At 31.6% G+C, this 19,800-nt stretch overlaps 2 protein-coding genes across 2 annotated transcripts; both read right to left on the bottom strand.

Moving 5' to 3' along the window:
- Nucleotides 1–409: 409 nt before the first annotated feature.
- On the bottom strand, nucleotides 410–4,095 carry LOC104823485 (IQ domain-containing protein IQM3). The gene is made up of 9 exons (XM_010555070.2): nucleotides 3,776–4,095; nucleotides 3,583–3,697; nucleotides 2,954–3,019; nucleotides 2,747–2,835; nucleotides 2,004–2,091; nucleotides 1,757–1,903; nucleotides 1,472–1,564; nucleotides 1,218–1,319; nucleotides 410–960 (listed from the first exon to the last, which is right to left on the bottom strand). Exons 1-9 carry the CDS (start codon nucleotides 3,997–3,999, stop codon nucleotides 556–558), a joined length of 1,329 nt encoding a protein of 442 aa, XP_010553372.1. The 5' UTR covers nucleotides 4,000–4,095; the 3' UTR covers nucleotides 410–555.
- Nucleotides 4,096–12,030: 7,935 nt separating this feature from the next.
- LOC104823486 (monodehydroascorbate reductase 1, peroxisomal) lies at nucleotides 12,031–16,145 on the bottom strand. The gene is made up of 10 exons (XM_010555071.1): nucleotides 16,010–16,145; nucleotides 15,355–15,426; nucleotides 14,893–14,944; nucleotides 14,704–14,784; nucleotides 14,435–14,553; nucleotides 14,127–14,346; nucleotides 13,910–14,028; nucleotides 12,940–13,065; nucleotides 12,710–12,850; nucleotides 12,031–12,559 (listed from the first exon to the last, which is right to left on the bottom strand). The coding sequence occupies exons 1-10, from the start codon at nucleotides 16,058–16,060 to the stop codon at nucleotides 12,233–12,235; spliced, it is 1,308 nt and encodes a 435-aa protein (XP_010553373.1). The 5' UTR covers nucleotides 16,061–16,145; the 3' UTR covers nucleotides 12,031–12,232.
- Between the last annotated feature and the right edge of the window lie 3,655 nt (nucleotides 16,146–19,800).

Below are 19,800 nucleotides of genomic sequence, written 5' to 3' on the forward strand. Positions count from 1 at the left end.
AAAACTTCCACCTAGGATGCTTAGGTGGCTTCACCACAATCCTTTAAACTCCTTTATTAATATATATAGATTTTTAAATACAAAATTAAAATTAAAATATTATTTATACCAAACAAGTTTTATAAAAACTTTTAAAACTACAAAAATAAAAAATCAAAAGTTAAAAACCAAAAACCAAAAACTAAAATAAAAAACCCAAAATAAAAACCATTACCATTACCGTTCAAGGCCATAATTGATGTGATAATTCTTAAACGGCCGTGTTGTTTTTATTTAATCATATAGGATTCTGAAAATTAATTATGGAATTTAGAAAATCGTTTGTTTCATGAAAGTTATAATTTAAAATATTAAAATTATATTTGAAAATTCAATACTGTCAAAGTCCGAGCTGTCGAAATTTTACACATTTGGTTAAAATTATATTTGTCAAAGATGATTATTTTTTGTGTAAATATAAGAAACAAACAAGTTCACATCTCCAAGGAGGAGAAAGATCGGATCATTCATCGACCAAGACAAACGAAAAACAAAAAAGATGAAAACGTAAATGATTCAGACATTCAGAAATTGGAACTTCCCTATCGGAGAGACAGAGCTACGGTTCCTCGGCGATAAGTTCACGAACTCAAGCGCCTGTGTTCTTAGCTCGACCGGATAATCCGCCGCGCACCCGATCCTCGGACCAGCTCCCGTCGTCCATTTCAGCGTTACCTGGTGCCCCAACTGATACGATTTCACCTGTTTCTTCGAGTTTATCCTCTCTAGTATCGCCTTTCTCGGCACCTCGGATTTCGGGCTTTGTAACCCCCCCGATAGGGTTCTCCTGTAAATATTCAGTTCGGAATTAGTTTGATCGGTTTGGTCTGGTGATGGTTTGGTCTCGGTTTCGGGTTCGGGGTCTTCTCCGTTGGGTTTGACGTAATCTGAGCTGTCGTAATCTTCACTCGCCTTGTGTATCTGCAAGATCGATGGGCACGAAAGACAAACAATGAGCTCGTTTTCTTCGCTTTAGCGAGAAAATACGTATACCACTAATCGTTTCGGAGATCTAATACAATGCTTGTCTAAAGGGTTTGTTCGGGATTGCCCCGGGCTCTCTAAGAACGGGAAAAACTCTTTGACAGGTTCTAAAACCTATCAGGTAAATCTCGAGTGATATATCGATATCAATACTATAGTACGAGTTCAATGGTGGTAACAAGAACGAGTTTTACCTCAACTTCGTCGAGGTTCACTTTGTTTTCACGGAGGAAAGACAGGAAGGTGTCGAGGCTGTCATCCGACGGTCTGTAATGTCCGCTGTATGCAGATATCGTCTGGAAAAAGAAAAAGGGCGAGGCAATGTCGGTATCAATACCGAACGTAACATTACGCAACAATGACTTGACTGACAACCTTATACGTGACCACAGAAACGGATGCTGGTTAAGGAGAAACAGAACGAGATGATTAGTCGGTTTTTAACTACCTTGAGAACTCCATTCTCGGCGACAAGCCGCCCGGCGGCTAATGTTGCTCCTCCTGCTAAGAAGCTAGAGTGATGGAACCTACCCTTCTTCTTCTGAAGTGTATCGACGAGCAATCGATTAGGAAAACACGAAAAATAACTGGGAAAAAACGTATTTTTTCTTTTTTAAGTTTCGGGTGTAACCAACATCAGTGATTGGAATATTATGCAAAATCCTGACCATATATGATCACATACGCGATTATAAACACGTAAAAGGATTAGGAATCAGGCAAGGCTGCTTACCCGACCGGCGTAGAGTTTCTTGAAAGTGCTCATAACGAATATCCACTTCGTCCCTTCGGATCCTTGCATCGTGTCGAGGAAATTTCCCGTCGATTTGTGAACAATCTTCCCGTCAAGAATCACATACTCATATTGTTCCCTCTCTTGCTGGTTTCACCACAAGACAAAGCGTAAGAGAACCCCCGAAAGGATTACGAAATGGAACAGAGAAAAAAATAACGATGATTAACAAAAACTTAACACTTACCGGACTGAGATACTTAATGCATTGTTGCCTGAGCTTCGGCCTCGGACATTCTTTAAGGTCGAGGTCTTTACCTCCTCCTACATCCAACCTGTAAGAAACCATATATACGCATGGATTTATATTGGTTATTAGAATGCGTCCGGTTTAAGTACATATACCATGCAAACCAAGCTAAACCGAATCAATCCAGACTAAACCGGATACACATTCTAATATCTCGGTGACCGAGGGAAAACACCACAACACCGATGATTGCACAACAACAGAGACATTTCAACTACAATATTTAAGGCAGTGACCTGAGAACCTGATCCAACACAGTTGAAGTTCTGTTTCCAAAAACATTCAGACCTTTTTCTGACAAAGTCCAAGAGACATATTCCAAGATTTTCTTGAACAGCAAGAACGGGATCTAACAGATGAAGCTTATCAAGAATCCATAGCCTAAAATCAACGGATAAAAGATACCGATTCGAAGGAATTTACTGACACGAAAAAACGAGACATACCAGTGGAAACATATCAAACACATTACAGATCTCACAACAGAGACATTCCAACCACAATATTTAAGGCAGTGACACCAAGATTGGTCGCATTCAGATCTTTTTCCAAAGAAACATATTCCAAGATTTTCTTGGACAGAAAGAAAATGTTGAAGGGTCTAACACAGATGAATCTTATCAAGAATCCATGGCCAAATAACCGATGGATACAGTCGAAAAAACGATAAGCATACATACCAGTGGAAAAACGGCTGACCAGCATCAGTTTTGCACCATTCTTCATAGTAGTAATGCAGGTTATGCCCATAACGGTGCCGTGGATCGATCTATGTATAAAATCAAAATAATCACATTTTTTGAGTGTTTCCATATCAAATAAGATCAATTATTTTTTTGTAATAATGTTAAAATGAGAGATTAAGAGAAAGGGTAATTGGTAATTACAGCTTCAATCCAATGCTGAAACGCTAATTTCTGTGCTTTGTCGTCTTTGGACAGCCCCTTTCCCACCTAACCACATATAAAAAATTTATATGTTGCAGAAATCTTACGATCAAGTGGATTTTTTTTTATTGGTATCAAATTTTCATGGTAAGAGAAATCATCTCTAATCATTTTTATTTCTTTCTCCCCGTATTTTCTACAAAACCCATCACAAAAAAAATGTCTTCACCTTTACACGGAAAAAAAAAACAGAACTTTCTAAAAAAAATAATTAATTAATTAATATGGCTGTGTCAAGTATTGTGGAAAAGCAGAGAAATTTCGAAATCACGGAAAATGAAGCCGAAAACAAAATCATACGATTCAAATTAATGATTTTAATATATTTTAAGAAAAAACTATTTCAGTTTGTTTATGCAAAATCTAACCGGTCCAAAATCCAATTCCAAATCAAATATAAAATATGTGGAAAAGCAGAGAAATTTCTCCAAAAAAAAAAATAAAGGAAAGAGTCATAGAATTCAAATAAATCTTTTCCCAAATTATAAAAAATTCAACTATATTTCAATATTTCTCCCAATTTTTATTATTTCCAGAGAGAAAAAAACTAAAAAAAAAAAAAAACAAACCTTGGAAGCATTGTGGCTCACGCGACTCCACCTCGAAGCCGCAGTCTCAGGTTTGGAGTAATCGAAGAAGGAAATCGTACTGTGATTTAATCTCGCATAATCCATAGCTTGCCACCTTAATTAACACGTTAATCTCGTGATTAACCCACCAACAAAAAAATTCTCTTAATCGCCCAAACTAATCCTCACTTACCATAGCTCCTCCGCCACGACCACAGAGTCCGCCAACCTCCGGCGCGTGCGGTAGCTACGGTAAACCTTCTGCACCCTCACCGCGGCGGAGCTCGACGAGTCCACGCACGCGCCTCCGGGAAGCGCGTCGGCAATTTTTCCTCCGTCCTTCGGAGAAATGAGGATCTCGCCGGTGGAGTGAGAGAACGGCGGAGACTGGAAATCGAAGTTCGACACGACCTCCATGTCTGAAAACAGACGGTTCAGAGAATCTTTGCTCTTATTTTTTTTTTTTTTTGCTTTTAACGATTTTTTTCCTTCTGTATTACTGAGACAACACTTATGCTTGTGTTGTGCCTTTAAGAGTGTGTTATATATACACACACATATATATATATATATATATATATATATAAGTAGTTGTCTTAAACTGGGGAGACCCATTTTTATTATTTTCAAAATTTTTTTTTTTTGTGGGGAGTAGACTTATCTTGCCTGTCTTTTTCTTCTTTAATTAATAGATTTGGTAAGCATGCCAAGAATTAAAAAATAATTAATATATTTACGTAATATTAAAATTACATTTTTGCTAAGATTATAAAATATTCATCTTGATATTATATCGTCACTCCAGCGTGTGAAATTTTTTTTGTAATTAATGCATTGGGTTATGCATTCAATTAGGTTTGGAAAGCATTAATTAATGTTTCATTTGATTCTAGACAATCATTTTTTATAAAAATTTACCGAAAACAACATTGCTTAAAGTATTTTTAGGACGTTATTATTAATCCAAATCAAACATATTAACTTGTTTATATTATCATATTATTAATATAAATCAAACATAGTATTTTATAAAAAAAATATTACAAATACAAAAAACTTCAAAATTTAGAACATATAAATTATTAAATAAATCGTAAAAAAATTTCAATTTTATACATTATCATTTTAATTTCTTAATTTTAAAAACTTTATTTTAAATTTCTAAATATTTAAAAAATATTTATCATATCTAAATTTTATAAAATAATTAATTAATCAAATAATCCCATGTTCACTATTTCATAAAATCTAGTTATTAAACCGACAGCGTATAGACTGTAAAAATAAAACAAGTACTATTATTTCAGCTTCTTCTGATATTAAAATAATACGAAATCCCAAACCAACTGATGTTGAAAGGTTTTACAGTATTTAATCAAACCACTACTCTACATATTTTCACAACTTTAGGCGTTGTATGTATAGTTAGAAAATAAATAAATAAATAAATAAATAGACAAAATCGATTTTTCTTTTCACCAAACACTCTTATTTATTTAGTCAACAAAAAAAAAGAAATATGACATTATTGATTGTTCCATATTGTAAACGTGACTCGCGCCTTGTATTTTACCAAAACAATTGCCCACTAAAATTGGATATGTGAAACTTCATAATTCAGACCGAAGGCCGGTTAAATTCCGAGTTATATATAAAAAAAACTTTCATAATCCAAAACAGCCATTTATGTTTTAAAAATATATATTATCGATTAGTCCTAAATCGACAAAAATATATTAAAGTAAAAGTTCAAGAGTCGTTATTAAAAACAGTGAAATTACAATTATATGTATTAATTTATTCGTTCAAATTATTTTTTTATACAATGGATTTGTCTAATTTTTATATTCTAACATAAAATATATTTCCTGTTGACAAATTTGAATTGAGAGTTCTCTGGAGAGAAAAAAAAGTGTGTTGAGAGTTATAAAAAAATGAAAACAAAATATAAATTGGTAAGGACCCAGAAGACAATAAGGGCAGAAACGTTATTTTATCGATCAAATTTTCGATTAGAATGCATTATAATTCTTTTTCATTAATATTATGTTTATATCATTTTAGGTTCGAATAATATTGAGTTATTTCTCTTTTATATTTTCATTTTCTTTCCTCTGAATGGCAAGAAATATAAAATATTAGTCTCATACCAAATCTCGCTGGTTTGATTAAACCAAATAAACTCGATCCAAATCAATTAGAATTAATTCCATATATTTTGGTTTTATATGACAAAACCCCACAGAGGTATATTTAGACATTTATTGTATTACCATACTAGAGAAAAATAATGTAACTATATTTTTTTTTATAAAAATCAATTCAAATATATTTGAATAGACTTGGAATCAAAATAAAAATTATATATAAAAAATTTTAAACAAATAAACCTAAAAATAACTAAACCTAAACTGTAATCCAAATTATAAAATATCAAATCTAAAAAAACGTTGTTCAAGCAAAGCATGCATTGATGGATGAGAGACTCTTCCACCTAATAAAGAAATATTATTTTTTCTGCATTTTTTGTTTTGTTTTTTTATCTATTCTATATTTTGTTCAATTGTGTTTGGTGACGCCGCTTCTATTATCCCTGACACCGCCTACCTAAGGTATCTGAGTTTCCCAATTTATAAAAATTAAACTGATTTGTTTATTCTGGTGAAACCAAACCAGATTATGTGGTACAGGGAAATTTCATTAAAGCACCCCTACAATTTTATATTATATCAAATTTTCAAATATACTTTCAAAAGTACATAAAAGACCTTCAAAATCATTTAACTCGAATAGATTTTTGCCGAATAATTGATCCCAGAATTTCGATGTTGAATAAGCTATTTATAATGTATAAAATATCAATAGTACGTATTCCATATTTGCTATTTCGGTATTATCTTTTTTTATTTATTTCAAAAATAGCTAAAAAAAATACAATAAACTCATAGCAGACAACACTACTAAATGTTCATTAATTTGCTTATGTACCAATTGTCATACACAAATACCTGTATATTATATTTTACAATATCCATGTCATAGAATGTTCTGCCTGTATTTATAATAGTGTTCTAGATCAATGAAATAAAACTATTTGAATGTATACGTTTTTTTTCAATTAAATTAATTAAATCTAACAACAAAATATTAATTTTTTAGAAAATAGTATTTTACAAAATGAAATCAAATATAGCAAAAAAAATATTTCAATTTTAATTGGATACATGTTTTTTTAATATTGAATAAATCAAACCCTTACAGTAATGACCTGAACATGTTTGGATCAATAATAATGTATAAAAATTGAATGTGTGTAATATTTTTCAATTAAAAAATTAAATTTCGAACCGAATTTGAACGACAACATAATTGAACCAATCCAACATATTAAAATCTGAATATATATATACATATATATATATATATATATATATATATTTTAAAATCTAAAAATCTGAACCTATAATTAAAATATCAATATATAATAACAGCAATGTAATCGAGGTTAAGAAGGTTTTGATAATAATTATAGGTGATATTTGAGAAATACGAAAAATATAAGGGTGTTTTTGAATTTCTAATTTTTGTTATTTACTGCATTGGTATTATAATATACGTGAATAATGCGAGGAAGAAAAAAGGGTGCGAATGAATGAACGGTACCGACAAGCGTCAAACTGAAGTCGGAATCATAATTAATTTCCCTTATTTATTTTCTAACCCTCCAGCTGTCTCTTTGTTAATAATAAGACTTATTTTATATTAATAAATGGTCACCATACGAGTCGGGTAAAATAAATAAATATTTTTAATTAATTGGTATTCAAAAACAGGAGTTATTAGTAATTTGAACTTAATTTGGAATTTATAAACTAAAATGTTTTATATATTGAATTTGAATTAGAATCTGTGATTTAATTTAATTGAATATTTTTAATATATATATATATATGTGATAATTATGATTACAAAAAATTTATATTCAAATTCAAATTAAATTATTATTTTTATAAAAATTTGATAATGAATTTATTTCCTATTTGAAAAACATCAAATCAAATAAAATATAATAAATTGCATAAATTTATATACATTTACTCATGTACTTGTTAAAAAAATTAAAATAAAACTATTATTTTTAAAAATATTTTTAAAATAAATTATTTAACTATTTTTTCGTACTTTTTCTTTTAGATTTATAATTAAAATTCTAACTTATCTAGTAAATTTTTTAAAAATTGGATTCGATCTTAGAGAAGAAAGATGAAAAAGATGAAGCGTGACCATTAAACCATATGTATTATTTGAAGTTATTTAAAGTTTCATGCATATATTTTTTTTTATTTTGCGAATATAAATACACGCAATAAGTACACATGGCATCGTGAAAAAGAGTATAAAAGATGGTTTCGTCCAAAATAGTAAGGTCAATAACATACAAAATTTATCCATTTTCATACAATAAATGATAAAATGGGGGAAAATGTGATAAATATGATTCGCTTTCTGAGATAAGATTCACAGGATAGGTCATAAGAATTACAAACATTTTTGTAATATAGATATCCAAATATTATAAAAAAATATGGTGTAAAAATACTTGGAATGAAAACTAGATGTATATATTTGTATTATTAAACTAAAAAGTGAAAAAAAAAATATTGTATTGTGATTGATATGATTTGAAATTTTGAATATGCATTATATCTACTCACTTAATCCGATTTATTGGTAAAAGGAATATATATATATATATATATGATAATTACTATAAGTATTTCATAAATATCTACCGGACGAGAGATTTATGATTAAATATTATATGATGTGAGACTGAGACAAGGTGAGTTAGCGAAAAATTTAGAGATTTGGAAGATGATTGAGATTTAAATGATTTAAAGATATCGGAATATTTTTCGTTTTTTTTTCTTCTAAATATATAATTTTCACAATATCAAAATCAAACAGTTTAAAAAACATATAATTCTAAATATCGTTAAACATATATTTCTATCGATGTTCGTATTATATTATATGCAGTAAACATGTACCAGTTATGAAAACATATAATTCTAAATATCGTTAAACATGATATGAAAACATATAATTCTAAATTTTCCAAAAAAAACATATAATTCTAAATTTACCAAAAAAACATATAATTCTAAATATCGTTAAATATTTAGCTTTATTTTCACAAAAAGTTAAAAAAAGATTATTTCTTAAGAAGAAAAGTAGAAAGTACAAAGGGACCACGTGCAGCCCGTGAGGATTGACGTTGACTTGGGAGAAGCCATGTTTGACTGTTGGTTTTCTTCATGCATTTTTTTTCTCGTTGCATGTGGACTCACATTCCTCGAAATTTTGGTCAATTTTTCCACGTATTGCAAGGTAAACTGAAATATTAATTATTATTATTATTATTACTAATAATATATTGGTTGTGAAAACCCGCGGTTTTGTTGTGAAAAAATTATAAAACATGACCTTAACTCAAGGATGTGTATATTTTTGTCAAAATTTCAAGGTAAATTGAAATATCTTTTATTTATTCCATGGGTTAACATTGTTCTGTTTCTTATAATTTTAAAAACAAAATCTATAAAAAAAAATAAAAAATAGAGAAGAAAAAGATAATATAGAGACGGAGGCAAAATTAATAAAATAATTAAATTAACAAAAGTGGAAAAAAAGATATTTTTGCCTCTTATCTATAAAATAATATATATATAAAAAAATACCCTTCATTTGTTATCATTTTAACGAATCACCTCCCAAAACCAACAATTAAAAGACGTTTCTAACCTTATTTTAATTAAAACTATTCGAAAAAATAGAAAGAAATTCGTCTGATATTCGACGCAATTTTCGAAAGCAAAGAGATGATTTCATCTTCAATGGGCAATTTCAAAGTGGGCTTTATGCAAACAACAAAATTAAAATGGCTATATCTTCTAACTCATCTGGTCCCAACTCGTCGTTATCGTTCGAATATGAAAGACGACCGAGTCGCCAAAGTAAGAATGGTAGGTTAAGTTAATGGCAAAATTTTATAAATCTTGCATTTTATTATAATTATTTGCTTATGTAATTAAGTCGGCATTATATCAAAAATATCATTACTTTGCTATTTCTAATTCAAGACCTACCATTGTGACCATGCGACCGAAATATAATGTGATGACATTTTGATTTTATCGATTATAATGTTAAATTTATGGTGATCACACTAATTCATTGTGTTCATACCTTATATATCTTACTAATCATTTGATTAAAACATCATAAATTTAATGTTATGAACAATGAGATCAATATGTGACCACACTATATTTCGGTCACATTGGTCACATGATCACAAGGGTATGTCTTGAAGTAGAAATAGAAAAGTAAGGATATTTTTTATAATACCCCAATTAAGTCAACCCCTCGTCTCATATATTTGTGGTCGAGTTTGAAAGAGGATACTCAGGATAGAATGGTTTCGTGGCATGACGCAAATAGAAACCAATATAGGGTTGGATTTAAGAGTGGCATGCCATGCATATTTCTAGTTCAATAATAACAGCGACGGCAATATGTTACTTTATTTTACCAAAACAAATAAATGACCAAAACAATGTGACAGCTAACTTTACGGTCATTGTGGATATTGACGGACCATCTGTCAAACCAGCTTGGCAATTTGGCATATTTCGTTCCATAATTTCCACGAGGCCCGTTGAATAACGTGATTTTAGTTTTTCTATGTAAAATATAAGTTCCAAAAACTTTTTTTGTGTGGCTTTTCTTCCTTTATATTAGTTTCTTTAAAAAATATATTTTTTCTATACTTTATTTTTTTTTATAATCTGAAAATTCACCGGACTAATTCTGTTCTGACTATATCTCTCAGAAGATCGGAAAATCTATGTGAATATCTTTCTCTAGAGGAGGATTCGAACTCGGGTTAAAAAAGAAATTTTGTTTCATTTCTTATTGGTTGAGCCATCCAATCTTTGGGTTTCTCTGTATTTTAATTCCTGCGATAAGTTTTATTTTTTTGTTAGTTTATAAAAATGATATGAACCATTCACAGAAACGAATTTTAGCCATTCAATATACATTAAATAATATTTTCTCTGGATTAGGTTTTGAGAAACTGACATTAAAGTGATAGATGTCCCACCACTTTCAGTGGCTCTGTCTTCTTTAGTGGACTCACAAAAATAAATGACTTGTCCGAAAAACAATTACATAAATTAATGAAGTGATAATATAATTCTATCGGCAAAATCCTCTTTTATTTTCATTTCAATTTAATATACTCTAACCTAACTTTATGGCTGCATGCATCGTTGTTGTATTCCCCCCATGAACTAATTAAACTAATCTCTCCAAATGACTTTCGTTTCTCATTCAAAAATAACATAAGCTTGGTTGGTTCATATTCCATGTCATGATCGTATACAAGAAATATGTAATTTAAATACTTTTTTTCTCAGTTATTAATTTATATATAAAACGTCAATCAATTTTTTATTAATTATAAGAATCTCTTCACACACCCAAATTATATATATGTTTCTGAAACAACTACGTGTATGACTCACATAATCATTCTACTAAAAATGAAGACCCGCAACTACTATGGTCTTAGAGAATTCCATTAAAATGGATCAACTATGGTCTTAGTATACGAACCAATAAAGTGTGATGTTTATAATAAATTATTTTAAGTTTAATCTAATAATTCATTTCACACGCACACGTAATAACTATAATCATGCTTAAAAAACGCCAAATAAATATCTAATTTCATCGTAATTTAAAATTTTGATAGGCCCAAATAAATTCAGGCTCATATTTTTAAAAGTCTCGTCCTCGGAATCCTAACCCAATAAAACTGCTCCATGCCTTTTTTCCTTTATAATTTCCAGGGCCATGAAAGCTGTCACTGCATACATACATATACATATACATATATATATATCCTTTATAGATAGGCACGAAGTTGTTTGTTCTGTTGCATCAGTGAATCTTGGTGAAGAACATTAGATAGATAGCCTTTTTGTTTATACATTGATTCCATTGGTAGGAATCATTTGATAAATTTGAAAAGTAAATTTGCTAAATCTGCGTTGTTTCTTGCAAAACATGAACAATTCCCTAAACAGACAACTAAACATTAAATCTTAAAGCTTCAACTCTAAACTGACTCTAAGTTGACCATAATTCCCTAAAATCAACCCTTAGTCCTAAACCCCAAACCAATTCTAAGTCTTAAACTGCAAAAGATAATCCCTAAATGTCAGGATTTAGAATTTAATTGAACTATAAAACCTTAAACCCAAAACCCCAAATCTTAGAATTTAGAATTTTAAAGTTTTGATATGAAAATTAAGGGTTTAGTAATTTACAATTTAAAATTTAAAATGTTTGGAAAGTGACAACAAAATTATTAGACCATTAAAAAATAGAAAATTTTAGGAAGAAATAGCATTATTCTTTGTCCGAACATACTTGAATTCTCACCGTTATTCAAGTAGCAAGATTCGGTTATATACTCCCAACAAGATCCAACCAATGTCCGAAGCTTGAACACAAACAACAGTTCAGTCTCTTTTTTATTTTGTTGTTTTGTGACACGTGTTTATATGCTTATGTTTTTTCACATCTTCGTGGTGGCGAAGGAAAGGCCTTGCTTCATCAATGCGTCGAGGCTCTCAACCTCAGGTCTACTGCTGGCCACATTAGCAATTGCTTTGTTTTCTTCCGGGCTTCCTCCTTCCAAGAACGCTCCTACTACTTTCCCTTCGTTGATCCAATACGCTCCGAATTTCGGTTTCGGATCCTTCGGATTGCTGTCTCCGAAAAGGACCGAGTTTCCGACGTTGTCGCCGTAAAACTGCCATGACAGATCAAAGGAACGAGAGTAGAAGTACGGAAGGTAGTCGTATTGCTCCACCGATCCGCCTTTCTCCGCCGCTTTTATGGCCTAAAACCACCATGAAAAAACGATAGGATTCGAGATTCGGTTTTAACATAGAAAAAAAAGTTTATGGTTTTTGTTCTGTTTTAGGGATCGAAAGCGTGTCATTATAGGGCAAATCCCAGAAAAAAAATACAGTAACCATGTGGAACGTACCTTCACAGCTTGCTCGGCTGACTTGCGGGAATGGTCGACGTGCTCGACTCTTCTCATGTCACCGTACATTTTCAATGGGAAAGTAGCAACGTCCCCAACGGCGTAGACATCGGGAATGTTCGTTCTGAAGAATCCATCGGTCTAAATTCGATACAGAAATATGACAGATTAACAGATCTGATCAGAAAAATGTAGCTTTTGATCATCGAGGGGGAAACAGGTATTATTACCTTGATTCCGCCTTTGTCTTCCTCGACCTGTCCCTTAAACAATGTTGTCATCGGTCTCCCCCCAACTCCGACAATCACGATGTCAGCTTCGAGGGATCTTCCGTCTTTGAGTTGTACTTCCTTCACCTGAACAATGGCACGAGAACAGCAAACATAAGATTCTTAAGTTCTGTTTTTATTTGGGGTGGGCGGTTCGAGGCTGCGGTACGGTTCGGAAACGTTCATTTGGTTTTACACAACTCAAACCAAATCATAACTGTATGTTATTTGGGTCGGTTCGGTTATGGTATCACTCCGGTTCAAAACAGTTTTGTTATATGAGTACCAAATAGGAACCAAAAGTTGGTCACAATTTCGTTTGGTTCAGTTCAGATCAGTTTGGTAGTTATTTTAAAGATTTCATTTTCTCAGAATCTCTCAATCACACATTATGGGTCAATTCGGTTCTACTCGGAACAGGTCGGTTCAGTTCGACTTGTCTCAAATTATATATAGTTGATTACGGTATTCCAGTTTTAAACAACGAAACAAAACTCATTCAATCGGTTTGGAACTAAATCTTCGAACAGAAACGCCCACCCCTATCTTTTATGATATAATCGGGTAAACTGTTGACTGAATCCTAGTTTAACGCCTATATTATGTTATGTTTAGGAGGCTTTTTATTAGTTAATTGGGGTTGGATAGTTTTTAATCGTTTTGGGTTGGGAGATTTGGAAATAACGGGCCGAGACCCTAGGATTATCACCGTGAGGCTGGCCGAAGAGGAGGAGCCACATAGGAGAGGGCAGCCGGCTATAATACCCCTATAGAGGGGAGTTTAGGCCTTTAATAAAATTGTAACAGAGTATAAAGAAAAAAGGTGAGGAAGAACGAGCTCAGACATCGTTCAGAGATCCCCGGCTTCTTTAAGGGCGGGAAAACACCTTGATCTATCAACTATACACATGTAAAGATTTATTCATTTTACCTCTCCATTCGGATGAGCGGTGAACCCAACAGCCACAGTTCCCTTGATGATTTCCACTCCCTTGTCCGTATAATAAGCCTCATAGAAAGCAGCAATCTCGGGTGTGAATAGCCTAGGCACTGCATGAACATCGAATAATAACTTTTAACAGGCGCAACTGATATATATATATATATATGTATGTACAGGTCACTTTGGTAGAGATGTGTCGACTTACTGCACCAAGGTTCCGGGAAAACCATACTGACATCGAAATCGTTGATCCTCAAAGCTGCACTAAGCTCAAGACCTATGTAACCTCCTCCGACAACAACGGCCTTTCCTCCTTTCTTGGCTTTTATTGCTTCTACCAACTTGTCCGCATCATCGATTTCTCTCAAATAAAGGACATTCTTGGAATCTGCACCTTGAACCCCGAAATCACTTAATCTGATAACCTGCAAAGGGAGAAGAACGTTACCTTCCTCGTATTCGAAAAAATGTTAGAAGCAAAGATTATACGCAAAGATATTGATTGCTCTTTACAGTAGAACCGGTAGCAATTATCAGAGTCTGGTACTTGAAGATATCCCCAGCTGCACTGACAAGAGTCTTGGAAGCAATATCAGCTTTCACTATTTCTGTGCTCAGTATCAAATCAATCCCTGCAAATGCAAAGGCCAAAGAATACAAATTGGCGGAGAATCAAGGAAAACGGGATTGAGTTCTTGTAACATAACAAATTTAGGTTGTGGATAATGCAATGTGGTTAAGTCCCTTTGGAATCACTGAAAGATCAAGGACAAGTTCAATACCTTTCTCTTTGTACCATTCTGGAAGCTGTTTTTCACCACCACTACCAACACAGGCATAGAAACCTGGTAGTCTAGCAGCCCCTGCAATGGAGACGAGATTACAATCATTACTCAGAACAAATAACTTAAGCAAAGTTATACACAAAACATCACAGTTTGTAGCAGGTAAGTAATAAGAAATTGTGTTACCTTCAGGAAATAAATATCCCTTGCTAAGGGCAGGACGCTCATAGGGAGCAACCTAAAGCATGAGGTCAAGAAAACAAGGAACTGTCATGGCACTTGAATATCAGAATAGCATATAACATCATTGAACAGTGTGCATATATGGTCATGAGCTCTGAAACCATTGTCTTTTCATTCCGATTACTGAAATGTCATAGAAATCTCATGGAAAGCAATCGAAACTCTGCTGCAAGTGATGAGGTCATCCTTAGGGCATTGACACGAGCACGAGCAAAGGAAAGCAAGTCAAGTTCGAGAGCTCAGAAACTAGGATCGTATCAGCAAGCTTCGTATTTCAAGTTCCTAACACAATAACTCTCCACACTCTTTTACATGGTATGAGCAGAATTGGTAATAGCAAGTTTTGGAAATCTTTGTTCTAACACGAACGGGCTAGTAATTCCATGAAGATGAGTGAAAGCTTACCGCCTCCTTGGAGATAATTGCTAGTTCTCCAGGCCTTACTCCTTGCTTGGCAAACTCCCTTGCTGCATATCCCTACAGACAACACCGAGAGAAACGAAACAAAACTAATCAGAGAAATTTCTCCAACAGCAATCATTCTTTTCATAAGGGCGATTCCAATCATGATCGCAGTACATTTTACCATTAGCTTCTGTTGTGAGTACGATTACGATCATATGAACAACACATTGAACAACTTATCTTACCCTAAAACAAAGAAACATACAGAGAGAATCACATACATTTGGAGAACCCAATAACAAAATACGTAATTTCACTGATAAACATAACTTTCGTCTATAATAAAACACTGGACCCAAAGATCATCGATCAAGTTACAATTGTGCTATAACTTGAACGGAACCAAAGGACCATACATAAGTTATGAGGCACCAACTGAAACATCTAGATCTCCATCTATACAAAGCTAAAACACAAACGACAAACGAGCTTTAGGCGTGAAATTTTCCTAGAAACGATGCGAAAATGACGGCGAGATTTGCAATGGAACTGATTCAAGCATCTCCAAATCGGAAACAACGGCGACAACGGAAATTATATTCGGAAAAATTTCCGGAAAGCGGGGGAAATAAGAGAACAGCACACAGATACGCACAGCAGAGACGCCGCCGCCTAGGATGACGTACTTGAAGCTCTTCTCCGCCATTTTTCCCGCTCAGTCGAGGCTTATCTTCACTCAGCAATGATGGTCTTCCGTGAGAGTAGGTACTTGGCCCCAAATTGAACAGCAAATGAGTAAAATCGGATACACAAGTTTTACATATATATATATAGATATTGAAAGATGATTGGCTAAGACGGCAGGATGTAATCATAATGTTGCCACGTGGCACTCGGATTTTCCAACGGTCGCGATCCTTTATTACAATGAGAAAAAAAGCATGATCTTAACTATATATATATAGGCTTTTCTTTCAAACGAATTTAAACCATTAATTTTATTATATAAAACATATAGTAGTCACATCAAATATCGCGGTTTCTAGAGCTTGTGTCTCTAATATTCATGGATGAATATGTGCCGACTGATAGATTATCCAATGGTTTTTGTATACATTTCAAAACCCATAATCATATCAAAATTTTCAATTCTTTCCCGAATAACACATGCATATACAATCAAATTTGATAAATTTGTTGTGATAATTGATTATTTATTTATCTTGAGCATTGATTGTGTGGTTTTGGATTTGGGGTTCTATTTTGGGAGGAAATTAATGGTGGTAATGAAGGCACGATGGGTTGTATCCAATCTGATTGGATCTGGTCAGTTAGAACCTCGAGAGTCTGTTTTGTAAGGGTTTCGGGAATTTTTTTTCTTAATTTTTTTATATGACTACTCTCTCCTAGCCGAGAAAATGCCCTCCTTTTAAAGTGTTCAAAGTAACACTCGATCCGGGTGTTCCGACACTCGTTTGAATGTTGAAATAGGCCCAATTGATAAATTTGAAAATTATAATAATATATTTTATAAATTTGAGAATAATTTTGTTAAACGAAAAATTTCAAAATTAGTTTTTCACCATTTTAGTAGAGAGGTTAAAAATTTTCACCGTCTCGTAGTATTTCGGTTATCCTATATGACGATTATTTGATGGTAAATATTTTTTTAGGAATAATTTAAAAATATAAAATTTGTTTTGAGACAAACCAATTGTATATATATTTTTTAGTTAATACAAAAATATAGATATTAAATTTTTTTTCGGCCATTACCTCTAAAAATTAAAAATAATTCATGTATTTATATAAAATTTTTATATCTAAATAATTATTTGAGTTTTTTTACGAGTTTGCATTTTAATATACAATTTTCCTAAAAACAATGATTATGACGGATTCACTATTTGTAGAGTGGGGCCACGTGCCCGGTGATATTAGGAAAAAAAATGAATTTCTATGAATTTAACAAAAAATTTAAAAAATAAAAGTTATCCTCCCAATTTTCACTTATTATAATATGTAAATAATTTTTTTATTATATATATTATTTGTCCTGGGCTGAACTTTTTATCTAGGTCTGCCACTGATTATGACACCAAAATACTACTAATTTTTCTATAATAATTTTTTTTTGGTAAAATTTGCCTAAGTGGATTGAAATTCGGGTGGGAGGACTTTGTTCTTTTTCACCTTAACATTTTGTCACCCCACACTGGGTTTTTCTGTAATAATTTTTCTCTAGACTTTAGACTCAATTCGACTGTTTGCCTTCGTATGGTGAAGATACATATAATACAGTCAATATATATATATATAAATATATGTAACATACAATCATTTGATTAGATAAATGTTAAACGGAAGTAGAAGTAAAAAAAAAAATTATGACGGGAATCTAAGCTTATCTTTAATGATTTAATATGATAAAGTTTAAGTAATGAGAATACTTTAGTGGGATTAAAAAGCACGAGGAAAGAGATTAAAGGCGCAGAAAGAGGGATCCTAGGCTTAATCAACGTGCCTGTTTTAAGTCTAATCTCCATCTTTCAACTATGATTTAGGCTATATGCTTATCTTATATATGTAGTTAAAAATGTTATTAATTATCATTACACTTACTATATATATATATATATAAACTGTTATATCATATCGGCTTTGAAGAAAATATGATCAATTTGGTTTCTAAGAGCATAATATAAAAATGATTTTAAAATAAACTTCTAAAAATAAATTAACAACATTGAAAATGCATATATTTTCAATTCACGGTATGGTAAAAAGAAATGGATAAAGCATCCTATTATGTTCTCCTCTCTCTCTCTCTCTCTCTCTCTCTCTATATATATATATATATATATATATATATATGTGAGTTAAGAAACTACCGACGTTGATAATTGAAGGAAGTTTGAACGTATATCGGATAGAAAATCATTGATTCCATAGGGTCATATGCAATGTATGGTCATTATCATCTTATTTGTGTATTTCATTTCTAAATATAATTTGTAGGTGCAGATAATTATTTGAATCTAATATATAAATCACAAATTTTCAAACTTGTTGGAATATAAAAAAAACTCGTATATATAATATATTTTTTTTAAAATCTAGAAATGAATGCCTACACACATGTTATTAGAAAGGCCTACCGATCCCTATAATATTATGGTTCCATTTCGTATTTTTATGTTGGACCATGCTATGTTTATATATAATTAATATGACATTAATTTTCTTTTATTTCACTCAAAAGCATAGGATACTCGTGCAAGGTCGGCATGGCGATAATACCATAACATGGGCAGCATTTGAATCAGATGCACGTATTATATTTTATAGATTGTAATTATTCTAAATCACATAAAAAAAATACTTCGACCCTTAAAAGATTTTAAAATAAATATATAAGAATTTAAATTTTCATAAATATAACTTCTTTTATATTATTTCTAGATTAGTTTCGGGTTTTAACGACCTTAAAAAAACAGATAGGTGATCGAAATGACAATATATCTAAAATATTCTTCCTTTTGGATGTTGACTTTAATGACTATCATCCTAAACCCAATTTTTTGGAAAATATAAATTGAAACAACTAAAATACATTTTTACCCTTACTTTCAAATCGTGTGAGAAAACGTACGAGTATATAGTATAATTTAATCACATTAACATCATATTAAAAAAATTAAAATTTAATCACACTAGTTAGGTTTTAAAATGTGTATATTTATTTGAAAATTGACAAGTAATTTATACATTTAAATGAAAATATAAAATTTTATAAATTTTTAAAATATTTCTTTTTTATATAGATTTCTTGTCAAATGCAGTTAGCATAAAACGTAACACAAATATTTTTTGAAAGCATATTAATCTTTGCAAGATTTGGAGAAGACAATGGCACCAAAGGAAAGGCCCAAAGGGTTATAAACTAATAAATTTAATCAATTTTTTGGCCTTACAGATTAAAATAATTATTTTGTTAATTTAGTACCATTTTTGTTTAATCATCGTCGTCAAAGTCTAACTAAGCATGCAGTTAAATTTAGCTTTTTTAATAACCCATTATACTTAACTTTTTTGCATTTGACTGATATCACTTCATATGTCATCCATCCGAACAAATCTTTTATCATTATATATATATGCAGATATATAATACTTTTATATTGTATATTTTAAAAATGGATGTGAAATTCGACTAACAAAATTGTTTTCAAATTTTCTTACAAAATAAATATTTAAAAAGATTAAATAAGCCATGATATTCGAGAGCTGTGAGAAAGACAAACAAGAAAATGTGGTGTCCAAGGGCACAAATGAGTTTCTGCCTTCTTCTGACAACATTGTTCCTCAATTATTGATATATATTACAATAATTTCATAAAAAACTGTTTTTTTCTTCTTTAGAGCCAGATAAGTTATTTTAACCAT

The sequence above is a fragment of the Tarenaya hassleriana genome, unplaced genomic scaffold (assembly GCF_000463585.1).
Source record: "Tarenaya hassleriana unplaced genomic scaffold, ASM46358v1 Cleome4, whole genome shotgun sequence".
NCBI lineage: Eukaryota > Viridiplantae > Streptophyta > Magnoliopsida > Brassicales > Cleomaceae > Tarenaya > Tarenaya hassleriana.